General features: G+C 57.4%; 3 protein-coding genes across 6 annotated transcripts in view; 1 reads left to right on the forward strand and 2 right to left on the reverse strand.

Moving 5' to 3' along the window:
• CSTPP1 (centriolar satellite-associated tubulin polyglutamylase complex regulator 1) overlaps positions 1-2,169 on the forward strand; it is a 190,542-nt gene extending 188,373 nt beyond the window's left edge. For both annotated transcript variants that reach the window (XM_059141824.1, XM_059141852.1), the window contains exon 9: positions 995-2,169. In XM_059141824.1, the coding sequence (XP_058997807.1) occupies positions 995-1,154 (160 nt within the window). In that variant the 3' untranslated portion in view covers positions 1,155-2,169. The remainder of the gene's footprint in view (positions 1-994) is intronic.
• Positions 1,209-11,988, reverse strand: ARFGAP2 (ADP ribosylation factor GTPase activating protein 2). Of its 3 annotated transcripts, none has more exons than XM_059141706.1 (17): positions 11,716-11,988; positions 11,427-11,545; positions 10,781-10,853; positions 10,130-10,261; positions 9,962-10,042; positions 9,040-9,121; positions 8,731-8,787; positions 8,030-8,071; positions 7,588-7,640; positions 6,988-7,124; positions 6,759-6,890; positions 4,716-4,844; positions 4,502-4,636; positions 3,385-3,511; positions 3,130-3,246; positions 2,892-3,010; positions 1,209-2,450 (listed from the first exon to the last, which is right to left on the reverse strand). In XM_059141706.1, exons 1-16 carry the CDS (start codon positions 11,785-11,787, stop codon positions 2,906-2,908), a joined length of 1,593 nt encoding a protein of 530 aa, XP_058997689.1. In that variant the 5' UTR covers positions 11,788-11,988; the 3' UTR covers positions 1,209-2,450; positions 2,892-2,905. The 3 variants fall into 3 exon arrangements, with proteins under 3 accessions (XP_058997689.1, XP_058997680.1, XP_058997696.1); XM_059141697.1 differs by having other exon boundaries at positions 3,130-3,223; positions 11,716-11,983; XM_059141713.1 differs by lacking the exon at positions 8,030-8,071 and having other exon boundaries at positions 3,130-3,223; positions 11,716-11,980.
• A 527-nt stretch (positions 11,989-12,515) lies between these two features.
• PACSIN3 (protein kinase C and casein kinase substrate in neurons 3) lies at positions 12,516-20,454 on the reverse strand. Its single transcript, XM_059141900.1, has 11 exons — positions 20,342-20,454; positions 17,219-17,292; positions 16,872-16,961; positions 16,556-16,712; positions 15,569-15,804; positions 15,299-15,454; positions 14,556-14,731; positions 14,291-14,411; positions 13,995-14,131; positions 13,458-13,579; positions 12,516-13,047 (listed from the first exon to the last, which is right to left on the reverse strand). The coding sequence occupies exons 3-11, from the start codon at positions 16,923-16,925 to the stop codon at positions 12,932-12,934; spliced, it is 1,275 nt and encodes a 424-aa protein (XP_058997883.1). The 5' UTR covers positions 16,926-16,961; positions 17,219-17,292; positions 20,342-20,454; the 3' UTR covers positions 12,516-12,931.

A 20,454-nucleotide genomic window follows, 5' to 3' on the forward strand; every position in this document is an offset into this window, starting at 1 on the left:
GTTCAAGGCCAGGTTCGTAACTCTGAAGACCCTGGCCTCATACAGTTAGCACTGCAGTCTTCTAGCCAGAGTTTCTTTAAAATGTTTGCTAAGCCCCTGCTCAGGGTTGGGACAACGGGGATGCGGCTGTGAATGACAGGCCTGAGGAAGAGAAGCTTCCAGCCAAGACTGGAGGAAGGTAAAGACTGGTGGTCTTCAACTTCCTTGAATGGGCCAGGGGTCGTCCAGAAAGTAAAAGCCACCCAGAGACCCAAGCAGAACAGGCTGCCTCCTAGGATGGGGGTCACCACACTGGGCACACACATTCTCCTGGTCTCCTCTCTGCCCAGACCAGCCCCCCCCCTCCCCGACAGTTTCAGGAACTGGCTCCCCAAGGCCTGCAGAGCCAGGCCGGGGACTGGGATCTCCAGTCCCACTGAAGCCCCAAGCCCTGGAAACTCCCCAGGCCCACCATCAACTCCAGCTGCCGGCTGACTGACAGTGGTATAGAGATCCCGGTGGGCATCGCAATCACCTGGGGAGCTGGTTTACGATACAAGTGACCAAGTTCTGGCTTGGGGTGGCGGGGGCAGGCACAGAAATCTGGATTATCAACACTCCAGGTGATTCCAGAGCTGGAAGGCCCAGACCCGCACTTTGGAAATCGAGGGCTTAAAGCCCATGGCCCCTCTTTTCTAATCCTGTCTCCCAGATCAATGTTTTATCCCTGTACCCTGAGGACCCCTAAGGTAGCAGATATACTCCAGAGGCCTCTACTGGGGGAACAGATTACCAAGCTTGGGAGTTCTACACACACATTCTTTTCTTCCTAGATTTAAAAGGGTTCCATTAAGGCTGGAGATTTCATTGGTCTTTAAACTCCCCTGAGACACACACCCCAGTCAAGCCTCCTGTTAGGGTGAGGTGCGGGGCTGCTCGCCTGCCCACAGCAGTACGGCTCACTGGAGGAGTCAAATGGCCAACTAATACCAGCTCTTTCCTCCGCGTGCAACAGGGTGGTGAGGTCGAGGCTGCACTGGACCTCGCGGCAGCACAGGGCCGAGGAGCCAGGGGCCTTTGGTTTTCAGAGAAGAGACAAGCTGGAGGCCCCGGAGAGCATGCCCTCCGCTTCGGCACCATCGCCCTACCCATGTCGGTGGGAGCCCAGAGAGTGAGCCAGGGGCCTGCACTGGGCAGGGAGACGGGATCCAGAAAGGACACGACTTCACTCAGACCAAGAGCGGCCCAGGGCCCTGCCAAGGATTTATTTGACACCACTCTGTTTCAATACAAACAGTCCAGAAAGAAAGTCAAGTCCCTTTGGGGGAGGGGGCAAGGGAAGAATGGTCTGTGTGGCTTAGGAGCCCATCCCCTGTCCCCCAGTGGGCAGGGTGGGCCCAAACAGGCAGCACAGCAGGGGGAGAGGGCACCGGGGATGACACAGTGCACGGCCAGGGGACAAGGCCTGCAATTCTTTCGGTTTCTCACGCTCTCACTAGGGGGGGTGCTGTCCAGGCCCCCCTTAAGACCAGGATGATACAGAAGAAAGCTGAGCCCCCAAAGCCTGCTTCTGTCCCTCATGCCCTCTGGTTCCTTGGCCAGCATTACGCTCACAGCATCCAGAGCAGGGCACAGGGCAGATGAGACCCAGCATGGCCACCAAGCAGGGGAAGAAGGGACAGAGGGGCCTGTGCTCCACACCGGGTGGGATGGAAGGACTCCGAGACACTCAGGAGCAGCATCCCTCAAGTGATCACTGTAAAAAGGGGTGGTGAGACAGGACACGACCACTCGGGCCTCCAGTCTGATCCCAAGTAAAACCTTTAGGTACTGGGTCAAGTTTCTAGCCCTTAATAAGGCCCGGACGAAGGTCCTTCCCCTCCCCTGCCATCTCCTGGCAGCAGAAGAGGCCACTGGAGCAGCAAGAGCAGCAAGTCCAGAGCCTCCCTCCCCTGGGGGCTTGTCCACAACAGAACTCTTTCTAGACCTACCCATGGGTTCCAGAGGAGGGGGGCCAAACCCCGGACAACCTGGAAGGATCCTAGAGCTGGCAAAAAAGCCTTATATGTCTCACTTTCCCTACTTGGGGGAGGGATGGACCCAGCAGAAGTTCGCCTGAGGGAACTCCTCCCCTCGCTCCCAGCGTGGCCAGACAAGGGAGCAGCAGCTTGGTTTGGGGGCGGGGGGGGGGGCAGGATCAAAGGACAGTGTCTAGCACATGGGCCAGGTGGTGTGAGGGGAGGAGAATTAGAGGGCTCAGTCTACAGGCAAAGGTCAAGGCTGGAACTGCCCATCCCCCCTCACCCGAGATACTCAAAAGCCACCCAACTCACACACAACACATAAAGTAACAATTCCTCCCCAGCTTCCACAAGGCAAGCGCCCCTGGCCTTGGAATCATGGGGGTTTTGCAGCTATTGCCACCATATGCTTGAGCCGTGGCGCCTGGATCAGTAGGAACCATAGCGATCCTGGACATGGGGGAAGAAGAAAACAAAGTCCAAGCCCCTCGCTGGCAGCAGCACCCCCACCACTCTGGCAGGACTAGGGTACCCCGGGGATCGCGCTCCAATCTCACTAGGGCAGAGAGATCTCTGTGACTCAGGGAAGGGGCTGTGGCCAGATCCCAAGGGGGAAGCCCTGCCTGATCTTGAAGCTGGGGAGGCAGGAGAAAGAAGGGGAAGGTGACAAGGCCGGAGAAATCAGTGCAGGCACGGCATCCTCTCAGGGAGCGGCCCAGGCCCGGCACCCAGCTCAAAGGAGAGAAGCTGCCCCTCCAGGAAAAGAAAAAACTCTTTTTTGGGCTCAGGAGCTGGCCAGCCGCAGTGTCTGAAAGTGGTAAAGGCCAACCTCCCAGGACGACTCTCTGTGGCTTTACCCTCCTGCCACAGGCCCAAGAGCCCCAGCCTCACCTGCAAAGAGTTCATCACACCATTGGCCAGCACAGCCATCTTCCCGGCCACAGACTTGACACCCTGCTTAAACTGGGCAATGTCCGCCGTGGGGAGCACGTTGCCCAAAGATACGCTACCTGTAAAGGCAAGGGAAAGGGGGGCTTAGAGCCCTGAGGGCAGCACTTCCCAGCCCACAGGCCCTTCCAGTCCCGCTCACGGGCCAGGCCCAGTGTGCACCTTACCCGTGCAGCCCTACCTGCTCCATGAGTCCCATCCACGTCCCCGAAGAGGTCAGAAGAGCTGATGGCACTGCTTCCTGAGAGCTGCTGGAGTCGAGACCGGGCTTCGTGCTGTGGTGAGGAAAGAGGAAGGCCTAGGGAATGTTTTGGCCAAAGACCCAAAAACTCCTTATCCACCGAGACCACTCGGTGCTAAAGCCCAAAGCAACCACAAGTAGGAAGCTCCCACCCCACCTGCTGCCTCCAGGCTCAGAACCAACAACTCCACTTACCTCAGCATCCACCTCCCTCCCGAAGAACATGTCCGATGAGATGGCTTTGGCTCCTGCAAATTTCTGGCGCGCTTCGCTGGACTCGAGGCCTGAGCTCCGGCTTTCCACCTCCCTTCTGTTTGTGACTCTGCGGGGTGGATGTGGGATACCTCTGATCCTTCCCATTACCATTGGAGCCCAGTCGTACTAATCCCATTACTAACAGAGACTGCAAACAGTGCCAGTGGCCTCCCGCGCTGCTCACTGTGGCCCCATCTGGCTGTGGCCCTGGAACTCATGGACCCTCTTTCCTGGATGAGATCCCTCTCTTCCCCACACTGAAGCCGGGGCACAAGAGAGCTTATGGTGCCTCTGCCAGGCCGCACAGACATGCAGTTTAGAGGGGACCAATCTTCTGCCCCAAACTTCTAGAGCGTCATCAAAGTCTAGGACATCGATACATCACTACTGCCAGTCTCCTCCAAATGACGACTGACCTAACACTAGGGTGACCATATGACTCTGTCCATCTGAGTTTATACCTACTCTTCTGGCATTTTCACCCTCAAAAGCCTCCCAGTGTGGACATAAGTGTCTGGTCACTCCCATCTCCCACTGACATGCACAGACCCTGGCCTAGGTGCTTTGTAAGTTTCGTTACATTTAATTCTTCCAGGGACCCTGTGAAGTCACTACTTATGTCCCTATTTTACAAATGATTTGCAGGCCATTCATCAGTTAAATCTTGCCCAGATTATAATAAGCTTAAAAAGAAAAAAGAAAAAAAAAAGTAACATGGTGACCAGAGACCCATAAATCCGGGTGGTCAGGATTAAAGCATAAAATCAGGACCCTCACACCAGAGAAACAGACCCTGAACTAAAGAAGCTGCTAAGCCTTCTGTGACGACAAAGCACAGCTCAAACCAAAGCCTGATTCCCGTACCACCTGACAGCCACCAGCCACAAGTGGCTAAACTTACTAATATTAAATTAAAAACCCAGCTCCTCAGCTGCACCAGCCACGGGTGAAGAGCTCAGGAGCCTCCCCCACCCCGCCACCTGGCAGAGAGCAGGTACACAGCACATTCCCGTCCCAGGAAAATCCTGCTGGGCGGTGCTGCCCTAGACCACTCCACCTTTCTGAAAGAGGCCGGATGCTGGAGATGGTCACTTCTGGCTCCTTCTCCTCCGTCCGGTCCATGCCCCAGGCGGCATCCGAATCCCACCGGGAACTGAAACTTTCCCCCAAGGAGAAGGGGTTGTCCTTGTACCTGGTGAGTCGGAAGAGTGGCTCAGAAAAGTTTGATGAGGAACATGGTGGCCAAGTCTGCACCCCAACAACAGCCTTACTTCGGGGGTCCAGAGGCGAAAGTACCAACATCATCAAACAAGTCGAGCTGCGAGCGGGAGGATTTTGCACTCACGGGCGTTTCCTGCTCGATCACCTGCATCTCAGACAGCACCGAGTGAGAGACGGAGCTGTGGGGACAAGCAGAGCCGCCCAAGAGCAGCTGTGAGCGGCGGTGCACCACTGGAGAGTCCTCTCCCCGGGCCTGAGCCCCAGGCTGGGCCAGACCCCGCAGGGAGCGCTCGGGGCCACGCACAGCCAGAGGACACCCTTGACTGTCCGCACGTCGGCTATTCTCTCAAAGCAGGCCTTCCCTGGCAAAGGACTGTTCGTCCGCCTCTTACTTTAATGACGTGCATCAAACAGTAGTGCTCTCAGTCCTTAAAAACAACTCAACAGGCTTGCTGCACCGCGGGCCACATCGTTTGCCAAGATTGACATGTCCACATGGAAAAGATGCACAAATGCCCCAGAACCAGGAAACGGAATCTAATGGAATCAAAGACGAATTCTAGACTTTCGATCTCCCTTAAAAACAGAATACTGGACAGCAATCCTGGCGATAGTGAGCTTGTGAGCTCCGCCAGTGGTCTGATTTACTGAAGTGCGGCACCGCCGCGCAGAAGGTATTACTATGTCTTTCTGCAGGTGAGAAAATGGACTCCGAGCAGCTCAGCAACTTGCCTAAAGCCCACACATCTTATAACTGGCACAACTAGAGGCTGAACACAGAACTATTGATTCCAAATTCAGTATTTTGTGCCTTTATCCTCTACTTCTCTGAAAGAAGATAAGGCTGGCTATTTCTGCTTAATCTTTTCAGAGCACGTGCCAGCTGGATTTAAGTAACTCCATTTCCTTCCATGTGCTGCTTGTATAACACACAGCTAATCAGGGAAACATCACATTTTAAGCCCAGAAAGGACTTTAGTTCTCTTTTTTTTGCAATGCAATAGAATCTTTAACTTAAATCCAGACTACCCTACTTAAAACCCTACTGTACAACATTCATCTTCAGGGTTCTGCCAGCTGAAAGCTGTAGATATTTTGTAATGAGTTTAAGTGAAATTAATCCTTAAGATGCCTCTGTGGAGGGGCGCCTGGGTGGCTCAGTGGGTTAAGCCACTGCCTTCGGCTCAGGTCATGATCTCAGGGTCCTGGGATCGAGTCCCGCATCGGGCTCTCTGCTCAGCAGGGAGCCTGCTTCTCTCTCTCTCTCTGCCTGCCTCTCCATCTACTTGTGATTTCTCTCTGTCAAATAAATAAATAAAATCTTTAAAAAAAAAAAAAAAAAAAAAAAAAAAAAAAAGATGCCTCTGTGGAGGAAGACACAGGAGGAGAGCGAGGCACCAAAAATTAGCACCACTCGCCCAACGCTGCCTCTTCACCGGGAGACCGGACAGCAGCCCCAGGGCCCGGTGCTGTCCCACATTCTGGCTTTTAAGAGAGATCAAAAGTCTAGTACCACTGAAATCTCTAGATGCAAGCTCTTAGTGCAGAGCAAACAAAATGGGTAAGAGAACTGGTTTGCAGTCCTTGCTTTGTTTTTAAGAAAACCACAGCAACATAAGCCCAGTGGTCCTGAAACAGGAAGAATATTGTTGACGCAAAGAGCATTTGTCTAGGGGCATTTCTCGGTGTTATCGTGCCTGGCAGCAATGGTGTTTAGTGGACAAGGATTAGGGATGCTAAGAGCCTTGCAATTCTCAGGGAAGTCTTAAAAAATAAAGTCTTAAAAACTCATAAAAAATAAGGAAACGTCCCACCAAAGTGCTGTCAGTACCCCATTAAGCAACATCATCCTACCCTCTTGGGAGTATCGAAAAAGCACCCAATTCTATTTCTTTCATTTGACAAACACAATGAGCACAGACCTACTCTGTGACAAGCACTATACTAGGCACTTTCAGACAATTAGCAAAGCCATCTATCTGTTTAGCCTCGGGGAAGACTGAGCCTCAAAACCCAAACTGCTGGGAAGAATTTGCAGTGGCTCCCAGGAGAACGGTGACATTTCTCTGCCACACCCCAGAGCTAAGTCTCACCTGCGGGACACCAAGCCCATGCCCAACCTCTCTGCCTGTTCTCGCTTCTTCCCTTCCAGATTCTGTAGCTTCTTCTCCTCCTTCTTACGGTCAATTTGGAGCTCCTGGTAGGCCAGGCGCATAGAGGCAACCCTTGGGAGGAATAAACGTGTCAGAGGCCAGCTCACGTCCTCACCGTCCCACCAGCCACCCAATCCCCGTGAGCTGAGGCCGCTTGGGGAACACTCACATGGACTCCTCGGCCTGCTTCTTGGCATCAGCTGCCTGCTGCTCACGGAGCTTCTCTGCCACCTGGGCCTGCCGCTCGATCTCACTGAAGCTCTGGCTGCTCACCTTCTGGGCCCCGAGGCCTTTCTTGGCACCCAGCTGGGAGGAGAAGGATGGGAGGGAGGCCTTGCCAACAACCACAACTCTTCTGCTCCCTCCCAAGCATGGGTCCTCTAGCCATACCACCAAAGGAAGCATTTCTTCTTAACAATTAGGGTAAAAGCACAGGGAGCCCAGCCGGCATGCTCAAGAAGGAGAACAGCGGCTCTGCTGGAGTTGGGCACAAGGTGGCTCTCCCTGTGCACAGCAGAGGCCTCAGGGCCTGCGAACAGCAGGTAATGCTGACCAGGACCGGTCTGTGCCAGGCCCCTGATGCGCACAATCACACTGACTCTTCCCTGGGCCCCCTTAAAGAGAAGCATCTGGACAGCCCTTTCATAGTCAGGGTTCATAAAAGTACATCTGCCAAAGTCACAGAGCCAATAAGCGGCAGGGTCAGGGGTGCATCCAGGTTGTCTAGCACTAGCTCCTAACCACCACCACACTGCCTCTCTCCACCTACCCCTTTCTTAGCTCCTGCTGGCTTCTTCTTGCCAATGAGGGAGGTTCTCGGTTCTGTGTAAGAAAGAAGATGGGGCATGAGTGAAGACAAAGGGAGGTCAGAGGTGGCGGCTCAGTCCACACTGTGCAGCTTCTGGGCAAGAGCTTCTACAAAGAACTGCTTCAGGCAGAGGAAGGCAAGGCTGCTTGCCACCCACCAGCCCCAACCAATGGCACTGGTAGAGTCCAAGCCAAGGACAGACAGACAAAGTTAGGCGAGGCTCCCAACTCCCAGCACACTGAGATAAGAATCTAGACCCAAAGCACCAGAGACTGTCACAGTCCCTGAACCAACACGAGGACCGCTAGGCAGGGTTAGGCAGGCTGGTTAAATACCAGCCTCAGCTCCTATAGCAGGGAGCTGACATGCAAGGGGCTGGGCTCCCCAAGCAGCTGCTGGTTACCTCTGGCAGGAAGGGCCCCTTTAGGTGACAGACACATGGACTCTAGAGAGAAAGATTTATGACTAACAAGGGGTCCACCCCAGAGCCTCAATACAGCTCCTGAGCCCAGAGGCCAAAGTTCTCCACAGAGGCCTCTTAAGAGCCTCACTTCAGACCAAACCATGCCAGCCTTCGCATGGGCTCAGTTTTAGTCATTTGCTAGGCTCCTGCCCCAACCCCCAAGGGTCAACAGAACCACCAAGGTCAGCAAACACTGTTCTAATGCTGAGCCAAAACTAAAGAACACTAAGGAAAGTAATAAAAGAACCGAAAGGCCAGAGACAGGCTGAGAAAGGACAGTGTTGCCTCCAGGTGTGAGAGCTGCATGCCCGTCCCATGAAACGGACCAGATAGGCCAATCTGCCCTCAGACTCCAGGGTTAGGTGTCCAGTCTCATACTGGCCTCCCCACACTTCGGCTAGACCCAGCTCCACATTCGGAGGCAGACCCCAGGTCTTGTCCACCAGCTACCCACTTTATCAACTCAAAGTCCTTGCACCTAATGCTGCAGCCACAAACCCAGTCCCAGTCCCCACTCCCGAGAGGTCAGATGCTCAATCTCATGACCTCAGTCCATACGACCAGGCAAGAACAAACCCGAAAAGAGTCCTGGAGGCCCACCCTCTCCCAGTCACCCTGCACCTGCCAGGCGGCATACTGACCCAGAGAGGCTTTGGGTGAGGTGCCAAGCAGGTCCATGTTGGGGCCCTGTTCCGGCTCTGTGGATGCAATGGTGGGAGTTAGGTGTAAAGCACAACGCTTGCGGTGACTTTCCCTTACAGGAGGTGACAGGGATGAGTAGGGAACGCCCACTACGTCCTCCAAGAGACTGAGAAAAATCTTAACCCACCGAGAAACACAGGAACACCCCCCACACACACATTCCAATCCTCTTGGTCCGATGTCCCCTTCCTAGGCCCAAGTCCTCTACCAATGCCAGGGCACCTGGTTGAAATCTGGACTGAACTCACGTGCCAGGCTACTGATCTCTGCAGAAGGGGCTAGCTGCTGCGTCTCTGCTGGGTCTGGGGCTGGTACTTTCCAGGCAGGGGGCTGAAAAACAAGCCAGATCACAGAAGCTTGAATGAGCCACTCCTCCTGACAAGGAGTGCCAAGAACCCATAGGTACCTTGTGGGGACGAGGCGCTCCTCAAGCCCATACGAAAAGAAGACTGGAGGCCAGTGAGTAAAAGCATAGCTGCTATTGCCAATGGAAGAAAGAAACCAGAAATTCACAGCTACCTCCAGCCTCCAGGACTCACTTAGAGCCAGAGTTCATTGCCCTAATTTCACAACAACTAACAACTATTGGGCACTTACCACCTGCCAAGCACAAGTCTAAAGGCCTTTCACATATAAATACACTTAATAAGGACAAACCCTGTGCAGCAGATAGAGCTCTTTTAGAGTCACAGGTTTTGACGGGTTAAATGACTTAGCCACCATCCTAGAAATGCTAAGAAAAGGAGCAGGAAATCAAACTAAGAATCTGAATTCAGCACCCAATGCCAGTAGACAGGAAACCTCCTGCCACAGGTGGGCTGCTGGGAGGGAATCCTTTCATTGTCCCCAACCACAGTACCTTCCTTATGGAGGAAGAACCCAGGAAAAGTTGTCTGGAGCTCCTGACACCTCCTGAGCTTTCAAAAAGCTTCTCTTCCTCCCTACTATCCCAGTTTATAGGGGTCCATTCCTAAGGATGGGCACAGTGCACACCTACTTATAGGAGGAGGAAACGTCTGGGTCTACCCAGCAGTGGGCCGCAGACACTCCCTCCTGAGGTCTCATACCAAGTGAATGGACTCCATGCCACATGATCACAGAAGGCATTGGCCTGGTAAGTAAGCCACCTGCCAGCAACAACCATGTGAAATACTCCTTGTGGGCACTCACTTGAGAGTGTTCCGTGAAGAAATCAGAGTCCTTCTTCTCCGGGGAGTGACTGGCAGCACTACTCATATTGTCTATCCAAAGCTAGAAGGAAGAGGACAGCCTTGAAACACAGGGCCCTGAATATTCCCCCTCACGCCACTACCCTCGCCCTGGGGAACAGGCACTTACATCAGTGCCATGCCTCGCCAGGGCTGCACTCCCCAGCTGCCGGATCTTTTCCCGGTACATCTGGGCCGCTCGGCTATTATATTTCGTGTTGGCATCACTGGCTGTACATCCATGTTGGCGGAAGAAAGCTGTCTGGAGAGCAAGGAAGAGAGGAGTGCATGCTACAGGTGATTCCCCAGAGCAAAAGAGGCCCCCCTTGTAATAGAGGGTTAGTATTTACATATGATAAAATACACCCTACTGACACCAGCAGTTCTTCACAGAGGCAAAGATCCCCAGCAATGCCTGTGAAAAAACAGCCTCCCATTCTCTGAGAGCTGACTGCACCTCAGCCCTCACTCGGCCCTGCCTGCAGACAGCATGCCATCCCCCCCTTGCCCATCCTTCATCCAGGCTCACGAGATCTGGATGACTGTGGAGGCCCCAACTACTCATTTAGCCTCTCCCCAAGAACATCTGTCCAGTTCAGTTTGAATCCGAAGCCCAGTTGAGAAAAACCAATTTCCAGGTTTAGAGAATAGTGTACAGTGTTGCTACAGACCAGAAAATCCTCTGAAAAGAGATAATGACAGGGCCTCCTAGGAAGACACTGTAAAGTTAGAACCCAAGCAGAAGAATGGGGGTGGGGAGGATGGTAAGAAGGAGCTTTACCGCATTGGCATTTCCGCCGACCTGCATACACCTCAGCTGGAACCAGTTCCAGTTGGAATCCAACTCTGTGGACCTGTGTGCAAGGGCTGCATGTCACCCACCAGGAGATACCAGGAGACGCTTCCTGGCAGACGCATACCTGTCATCTGGCCTCGGGCTGCAGTAGGCGCCCAGGAAACATTAATCAGCCACCACCCTATTTCCTCCACTTTACCTGGTCCATGAAAGGTTTGCTCTTCAATTATCTAGTCAAAAGAGTAGTAATTATTGTCCAGATCCGAAAGGAGATCGAATTCTCAAGCGCTCAAGCTTGGATTTGGCTTTCCCCTTAAGGACGTTCATAGTTCATAGTCTTGCTCCAGACATACTCGACCAAACTGATCAGCAACAAGATCAATGCAGCTAACTTTTCCCTGAAACTAATACTCGGAGTGTCAAGTTTAACCAACAGGAAAGAAGGAAATTTTAACCTATACGCGGACACAAGCCGCCTATGTGGCAAGGGGCCCACCCAGAAGGCTCCCTCCCGTGGGCAGCCACTGGACCCCTCCCTGGCCAAGCGGTCCAATCGAGGCAGCGATTCTCCCTTACTAAGCCCACAGCCCTGGCCGGCCAGGTAAGCACAGTAGCCGCAAGAAGACCCCACCTGATGAAGCTGAGATGGACGCCCAGGGAGCGGTGCACCCCGGAACAGTCAATGCACAAGAAAACACCATACGTGATGCTGGCCCAACTCGGATTCTTGGCGCCACAGTCGAAGCAGGCCTGGGTGGAGGAGGCGATGAGCCAATGGTTAGGGGCCCCGAGTCGAGGCCGGACGCAGACACGCCAGGTAAACAGCCCACGTCCGCCCCTCTCCCTCCCTCACGCCCCAGGGGAGACAGGAAAATCCCTCCCCGCTAGCGCCGGACCCCACGCGCCTCCCGCTCGCGCACCTTGTTGGTCGGAATTCCGCGAAGCCGCTTGAAAAGAGTCTGGATTTCGGTCTTGCTCGGTTCCGCCGCCATTTTCTCTCCTTCCCAGACACCAGCGCGACCGACGGGTCCTGTTGCGGGCCAATCCGCAGCGCGGAAGGCGGGGCACCGAGGGGGCGCCCACAGCGCCCTCGCCAGCCGGGGGTGGGGCGATCTGTCCAAGATCTGGACCAATGAGCAGCGGCGGAACCGGAGCGGAGCCGGCGGCCGCCGCCGTCTCTACAATGGTCGCGGGACCCACGCCGCGACACGCCGGGGCCAATCCGCAACCAGGGCGGAGCGACGGCTCGTCGGCGGACCCAAACCTCGCGCGACCGCCACCGGACGCCCTGCCACCCCCGGCAGGTGGCGCAACCTCCCAGAAGGCCACGGCTGCGAGGCTGAGGGCAGGTGGCCAGGGGCCACGGCTGGGGCCAGTTCCCGATGCATGAGTAATGATTAACAGTTCTACCCTGCACTCGGGATCTCACCGGCCTGAACGGGAAGACAAACGGGCTGGGCTCCTGTCCGGCCCAGAACTCAGTACCCAGCCACCAACCTTGGCGGGCTCACTCCAGGCCCAACCTTGAGTACCTCCCACCCCAGATTAAGGTCCCCAGAGCAGATACCAGCCAGAGCAGATAACCAAACTGGCCAACCTTTGCCCATGACACACCCTAGGCCCACAGACCTCCCCGCTCTGGAGTGCCTCTCTCCAGATGCTTTCTGCAGCCTGACAAAGGTGGACTATCGGAAAAGATGCACACAAGCCTGACGGTGTTGGGTTTTTCTCCAAGTTTAATACACACTAGAATAAACAACAAAAGAGTGCCGCTAGCCCAGAACTACACTCACCCTAAGACCACCCCAGGAACCCCAAAACACTGAGACCAGGAACTGGGTCCACAGCTCCTGGGGAGACCCACCCATTCCTGGAGAGGCCCGGGCACCCCTGAGCCCTTCTGTCACCTCCTGACCTCCCCCATCTTCCCCCTCAGCCTAGACTCCGCCTTTCCCTACCAGTCCCTTTCTTGATGCAGGCCACTCCCCACCCTGGGCCCCAGGACTTCCTCCCTCCTCAATGGACAGAAGGGCAGCAAGGGGCACCATGGTCCAGGGCCTTCAGGTCCAGCTGTCCAAGAGAAGCAGGGCCCTGATGCAGGGTGGAGAAATGCTGCAGAAGGGCTGTCACGGGAGGTCAGGCCCCCACACACTCCACATAATTGGCCGGGTACAGACCAATGCGACCACTCTGCAGTTGGCCCTGGCACCAGCCCTGCTCATCCTCCTCGCTCATCTTCAGCAGCTCCTCCCCTGGGGAAAGGGGTTTCGTCATTGCCCATTGCCCTGGCCCAGCCCCGATCCTGCAACTGGGTCAAGGACTGAGGAGGGGGAGGAGGTAGTAGGAGAACGCAACTAGGAGAAGAGACATGCCTGAGGCGAAGAAAGGTCAAAGTCAGCAAGCACCCCACCCCAGACCCTGAATGCATCAAGCAGGCCCCAGCCGGTGACTTCCCCAGCCAGTGACTTTGAGAGATCAGAGAGGGCCCAGAGCAGACACTCTGATGCCTGGAGTCTGGACCCAGAGCAGCCTTGCAGAATCAGACAACTGGACTTGGGAAGCAAGCATCAGGCTTCCCTTTTCCACACCCCTGCTCAGGTTTTAAAGGAGTGGGGAGGGTGGCTGAAGCCTGGAAAGGAACAGGAAAGGGGTCCCTGCATACCTGCTCGGAAGCTCAGCTCATCAGCTTCCTGGCCAGCGTAGTCGTAGAGTGCCCGCACCCGCACCCCGGTGGCAGCCTTCCGGGTGTTCTCCTCGTCCGACCACTCCTCATCCTGCCCACCGCTACAGAAGGGAGACAGACAGTGGCAGGCTCAGGGCACAAGGACCACCATTAGTCAGAGAGTCTACGACCCAGGGCAAAGGGTCCCCCTCTGGAAGAACCCTGGGAAAGGCAGGTGGAAAAGAACTTAAAGATCCTGGTCTGACCTCTGCCATTTGTACCCGTGAGCCTGGCACGCTTCCCGCCACCCAGGGCGGACATGAGCACTAGATGAGCACGAATGCAGGCACCGGCGGGTGAGGCTAAGCCACCATGAACACTGGCATCATGACAACTACTAAGCAGGGCCTGAGGCTCCTGGCACCAATTTGCAACCCAGTTCAGGTGTAAGGGGAATGAAGAGAAGGAGACAGAGGGCAAGAGGGCAGGACAGGGGCCCAGCTTTTTCCTCCCCACAGCCAGGTTCCTGGCTCTCACCCTGGGGACCCCGGGGACTGGGGTGGGGGTGCAGCGCCATCTCTTGTGGGCACGATGCTGGTCAGAGTAACCTCATCAGGGCTCCGGCCTCCCTTCTCCTTCCTGCTAATTGTCCTCTGTGTATCCAAGGACCACTCCTGTGGGGACAGTGCTGAGGGTCAGGCTGGGTTGCAGGCTGTGGTGGTAGCCAGAGCCATTCAGACCTTCACCTACCTCCTCCCGAGCCCCAGCCTCCCTCCTGAGGTCCAGGCTGAGCCCGCAGCCCCTTCCAGCCCCGGGCAGCCCGGAACACTGACCTCAAACTGTGGCCAGTTCATGGCCATGCCCGGCCCGTGGGTGCTGCGCCACCAGTGCAAATCCTCCTCATCGCTGACTGCCTCAATGCCCTGATGCAGATCTCGGTGGAGTTCATGGAACCTGAAGCCCAAGGCACCACTTCAACCTGGGGAGCCCAGAGCCCCAGTACCCCCCTGAAACTCATTCCACCTGGCCAGAGCCTGGGAGAGACAGAGCAGACCCAGCTGTACCCCCAGACCTCCAGGCCCCCCTCGCAGGCCACACCTCTCGCTGCTGGAGAGGTCGAGGTGCTGGTGCAAGGTGAGCAGCATATCCTTGAAGAAGAGAAGCCGCTGGCGCTCGGCCGCCTGGCAGCTCTCAAAGGCCTGCTCCATGTCCTCCATGTAGCGCGGGGTGTAGCGATGCAGCTCCGCCAGTGTCTGCTCGTAGTGGCTTTTCATCTGCGTGGGGCAGGAGGGGCCTGGTGAGGACCAGACCTGCTTCCACTCGGGACACCATTCACATTTACGGAGCACGGCCGGGGAGCGAGACCCCTGGCCGGGCACTAGCGGCCATTAAGCCGCAGACCCAGCTCCGGCCCTCCAAGACCCCAGCCGCCGAACAGGCCAGGGGACACCTGGGCACAGCCACTTTAAGGGTCTGGGGAGTGAGGATGGAGGGTGAGATGAGGTCCACCTCGAGGAGCGAGGAGCGGGGAGAAATCAGAACAGGCTTCATGGAGGAGGTGGAAACTGAGCAGAGGACAGGCAGGGCGGGAGGACAGGGCGCTCTAGCAGGGCAGGCAATGTGAGAGCTTGTGGTTGGGGGCGGGCACAGCAGAAGGAACGGAGCTGGAAGGTCTCCTCAACCCTGAGACCCTCCCAACGCCTGAAACGGAACCATTTCTTTCCCGGGGAAAGCATCAGGTTTCTCTGGCTCCTCTCTTAAATGAGGGTCTGGAGAGCAGGTGGCCCATGACGATGAGGGCGGCAGAGCGTGGGGCCAGGGAGAGAGAGGGCTCCCGCTACCTTCTCGGCCTCCCGGGCGCAGCGTTCCACCCGCTCCTGCAGTTTGCGCAGCTGCTCCTGCGACACGGCGCTGTCGGCCTTCGCGTGGCTCTCCCGAGTCTGCGCCGTCTTCTCCTCCTTCCGTGCAGCATGGTAGCTCTTCTTGGAAGCCTCAACCTGGCACGCACGGCGACAAATGTGGACCCTGCGACGCCGAGCCCCGCCCCCCCCCCCCCCCCCCCCGCCAGCCCAGGTGGGATTCAGGAAGGGACCGATCCTTCCCCAGCTCACCTCCTTCAGCCTCTTGAGCCAGGGCTTCTGGGCCTTGCGGAAGCCGTCCTCGGCAGCCCGGCTCTCGCGGAAGCCCCCCAGCACAGGCCGGTGGAAGGCCCCTCGCTGCCAGGCGCGCACCCGCTCACTGTCCTGGCCCTGCAGCTTCTCCCGTACCTCCAGGTGCAGCGCGCTCAGCCTCTCGGCTGCGGTGAAGAAGGCGTGCCAGGCCTTCTCCAGCGTGCCGTACTGGGGGCCTGCAGGGAGGGGGGGAGGGGCTGGGACCGGGCCAGGGACACAGCCAGAAACAAGCCTCCTCTCCAGCCCCCCACACCCCAGGGTGCTGCCGTGGGGGCCAGGCCCAGTGGGCGGGGTGTGAAGAGGAACAAGGAAGAGGTCAGCGGCTACTTGTGGATATAGGACATTTCGTGGAATCCTTATCCACCACCATGGAAACTGTTACAATCAACATTTAACAGGCAAAAAGCAGCCCGGAAAAGTGAAGCTTATACCCAAAGCATTACAGCTACAAGTTAACGGCCCAAAACATTACAGCTGAGATGCAAACCCAACTCTGTGGCATGAACCACTACACTCTATTGCCTCAGAGGGAAGAAGGAGCTTGGTTAGGATGGAAAGATCCCCAGCTCCCAAGTGGAAGGCCTAGGTTCAAGTTTCAGCACTTTCTAGCTGTGTGACCTCAGGCAAATCACTTAACCTCTCTGAACTTCTGGATTCCCCTCTAGAAAATGGGTAGTACAAGATCATCTCCACCACCGGGCTGTTAGAAGTATCAAAATAACTCACGACCATACTTTGCAAACTCTTAACAGCTAGGTTATTCTTAACAACTGCAAGAATAATCAGGAAGCTCTTCCCTCCTCAGTGGAAAGGCATACATGAAATCCTCAAATTTTCCATAAAAGGTGCAAAAAAGAAGCTCCCTCGCCTTGTCTCCCACACCCTCAGCGGCCCTCTGCTCCTGGGGAGGCCCAAGTGCCGGCTCACCCTTTTCCACAGTGCCCCTCCACTTGCGGGCCCAATCAGCCAGCTGCTGGGCATAGACCTTCTCAATGCGGGCACGCTCCTGGAAGCAGCTGACCAAGTCCCCGCATAGCCGATGCCCATCCTCCACCCGCTGCACGGTCCGCCTATAGTTGCCAGCCTGGGGCGGACAGGAGAAAGGCAGTGTCGCTGGGGAGAAGCCCCCTCCAGGGCTGGGGCTGACGGCTGGGCTCCTCCCGGGGACAGGTGGCTGAGCCCAGGCTGGCAGAGGGGGTGGGCATTTCAGTGCCACCTCCAATCCTAGGACCCAGCTGCTCACCTCCCAGAAACTGCCCTCCAGGGCCTCCCCTCCAGCGTCTTCCTCTGGAGCCATGGCGTTCCTGCAGCACGGAATGGTGGCGGATGGGTGCTGCGGAGGGCAGAGGAGTAAGCAGGGAAGCCAGATGTACATTTTTGGGGAAAGGAAAAGATCCTTTCCTATCCCTGGACTTACGCCTCACGGCTATCCTCACCACCCAGCGAACTGTCAGAGCTAGGACTTCACAGGTGGGGGATCTGGAAGGTCCCGGGAGGGGCTGGGATAGGGGAAAGGGTAACCCCTTCAAAGCTCTTCCTTGGGCCTCAAGTCTACCCACCCCCTCCCCCACCCAGCCTCTTTCCACCTACCTGGGGCCTAGAGATCACTTTCGGGGGCCCGGATGTCCAACTCTCAAAGCTGCCACTGTGATTCTGCCTTGAAGCTGACGAAAGCAAGCCAAGGGGTGAGGGCAGGGATTTGGAGCGTCCAGGGCGGTGCCCAGCTCCCCCAATATAGCAACTGCTGTCAGAAGCGCCAGACTCCAGCCAGGAGAATGCCAGGCGGGTCACACGATCCAGCTGGGGATCAGGCTCAGGCGGCGGTGGGGGTGGATGGTGGGCAGAGGGCCCCAGGGCCCCCCCTTTCCCTGCTGCAGATGACAGGGGAGCATACCTGCCCATGCTGGGCCCCTCTGCCTTTCCCCGGACAACAAGACGACTCTTTACCAGACCAGGCCAAATCGGAGGGTGCCGGGCCACACTCCGGTGACTCCTTTTGCCCGCAAAAGCAGACTGGGAGCCAGGAGGCCTGAGTGCGATCTTGGCCAAGAAGCTTGAACAAGTGCTTTTACTGTCATCTCCTAAGGAAGCCTCGGCTCCCGGGTGAGGCGGAAATTCTGCCTCCTGGTCTTCTGTGCCCGGGCTGGTCTCAGACTCAAACCACGCAATAAGCAACAAATGTGAGGGGCCTGACAGTCACAAAGGACATTCATCCTGTTCCACAGCATCCACTGAGGTCCCACAAACCTCCCTGGGGAATGAGTAGCTCAGCCCCGCCCTCAAAAAGCCCAGACTCTGGGGCAGCATGGGGGATTCCGACGGGCCACCAGCCAATTGTAAGAGTGTGCTCCAGAACCGTAGAGGAGGGCAAGGAGGATTCCAACCCCAGAGCCACCACCCCGGAGGCCAGAGAACACAGTGGCACGCGGCCACTCCCCTCCTGCCTCTTGGCAGTGGCTCAGCTGTCCCTACCCTAGCACTGACTCAAGCCCCTAGAAGGAAACCGCTTCCTCCTCTGAGCAAGCCCAAGGGACACTGCCGGACCCAGGAGGGCAGAGTGTGTGCCCGCTGTCCCAAAGCAGGGCTCTGTCACACTCCTCCCCTCCTGACAAGCTGACAAGCCACTATCCATCCTTCCAAACTCAAACTGAAGCATCTTCTCCAGAGTCTCCCAGACCCCATTCCTCCACCGCCATTCACACAGGCCCTTGTGAGCCCTCCGTCAGGCTAGATATTGTGTATTGCATTGGATCGTCACTGACGGGAGAGGATCTGTCCCCAGCCACTGACAGAGGGCGTCCCGTCCGTGTTTTTTCAGGCCCTGGAGCTGGTGGCTGAAGGAAGAAACACGACGTCCCCCTAAGGACCAGGAGACCTGCTGGCTATAGCAACAGTGAGAAAGCTTGGCCTGGGTGGGATGAAGCCCTAAGCTAATAGGAGACAGAGCTCAGGCCTGCCTTGGAGGGGCCTGGGGACAGAGCAGGAGAGGGACAGAGCTCAGGCCTGCCTTGGAGGGGCCTGGGGACAGAGCAGGAGAGGGACAGAGCTCAGGCCTGCCTTGGAGGGGCCTGGGGACAGAGCAGGAGAGGGACAGAGCTCAGGCCTGCCTTGGAGGGGCCTGGGGACAGAGCCTTGCTTCCTCTCATGTCTGCCCCATTCACCCAGAAAGAACTTGCCAACCAGATGGAGGGAAACAGAGCCACAGCCATAAATCACAGGGCCTTCGGAGCTGTCCCAGTCAGGCATCCAGGGGCCTGGGCCCCCTGCCTGCTCCAGCCTCCAGGCTTGGGCTCCCGGGAGAGCTGCCCCCCACCCGTTCCCTCTCTCTGGCCCCAGAACAGAGCAAGCTGTGTATGCAGGGCTGGCACTGCTCCCTCCGGCCTCCCAGAGCAAACACAAGCCGGAGTCCCAGGCACAGCCAGGCCCCACAGCCCTGGCGGGATCTAGCTATGGGGGTGGGCCCTGCGTGCCATGAGGGGGCACCCTGTGCCTCCTGACTTCAGCAGAGACCCAGTCTGGTCTCCAGAATGCATCCTGCCACAGGCAAGAGCTTGGAAGGCAGAGAATGAATGCTTCCCAGCCCAAGTAGCCAGGACCTAGAGGACTTGCAGAAGTCTGCAGGGTGCTTGGCAGGGTCTCCTCAGAGTTGCGTGGGCCAAGGTAGAAGTCCTGAAACTCAGGGAAGACCCCACACTCCCTATCTAAGGCAGGTAGGTACCCACCCCCAACCTTCCAGAAGCTGGGGGCATGCCCTGGGAGGGAGCATGGCCATCCTGCCCTGCCCGTCCTCCTGAGTCACAGGCTGCGCCCAAGGGCTCCTGCCAGCAGCCCCTCCCCTCTGTCCCGTAGCCCGAGGATGCGGAGGCGCAGCTGGGGGCGGCCCATTGGTTCAGAGAGGGGTGCCTAGGCTAGAGTGGCTGGAAGCAGCAGCCAGAGCCGCCCCAGAGGGTGGGGGAAGGGGTGGCGCAGGGAAAGGGGAGGAGGCAGGGCCAGGGAGGGGCATAACAAAGGGGCACTTTTGGAAACCCGACCTGCCACCTGAGGTGCCTGCTCCCTGATGACGCACTCCAAACCCGGAGCCTCCACACCAAACTTCGGAGCCCAGTGGCGGCCCGTCTCTGGCCTCAACCCTTATGGACGGCGCCCTTCGACCGGCCCTCCTGCCGGCCCGGAGCTGCACAACTCGGAGCCGGTGGAGTCCACGCGGAGCGACCGGGCCAGGCCTAGCCATGGAGGCTCTAGGACTTCTTGGCCAAACTTGTTGAACTTGGTCTCGGCGGGGGTGGGGCCGGCCGGTCACCGCTGAGGGGAGGGGGCGCACCCTGCCCGGGCCAGCCGGGCCGTGGACTCCAGAAGGTGACCCGGGGCAGCGGCCCAGGAATTAGGGCTTTTTGCAAAGAGCGAGGGGTCCCCGGGGCGTTTGGGGGCCTTTGAGGAGCCCTCGGAGATGGTGTGGCCCTCCAGCCCCGACGCCTCCCTCTCCTACACCGGCCTGGGAAATCGCGGGGGGAGGGGGAGTGCGGCGCCGCAGATAAGACACCCCCTCGGCTCGGGGGCAGCTCTTCCCGTCCTCGCGCGGAGTAGTAGGGTAGCCGGGAGCTCCCAGGACGGGAGTCGGTCCCACTACAAACTTCAGGAGCCGAAGGAGAGGGCGGGATCGACTCGCGGCTCCCGCCGCCGCCTCCCCGCGGTTCCCGCCCGGGCAGCACTCACCGCGTCCTTCCTGGGCGTCTCGGCGGGTGGGGGTCCGGCCACGCTCCGGCCGGAGTCCTGCCGCTCCCGGGCCGGGGCCACCGCCTCCCGGAGCGCGCCCGGCCCTCCCCCGG

This window comes from Mustela lutreola, chromosome 1 (genome assembly GCF_030435805.1).
Source record: "Mustela lutreola isolate mMusLut2 chromosome 1, mMusLut2.pri, whole genome shotgun sequence".
In the NCBI taxonomy this organism is placed as follows: Eukaryota; Metazoa; Chordata; class Mammalia; order Carnivora; family Mustelidae; genus Mustela; species Mustela lutreola.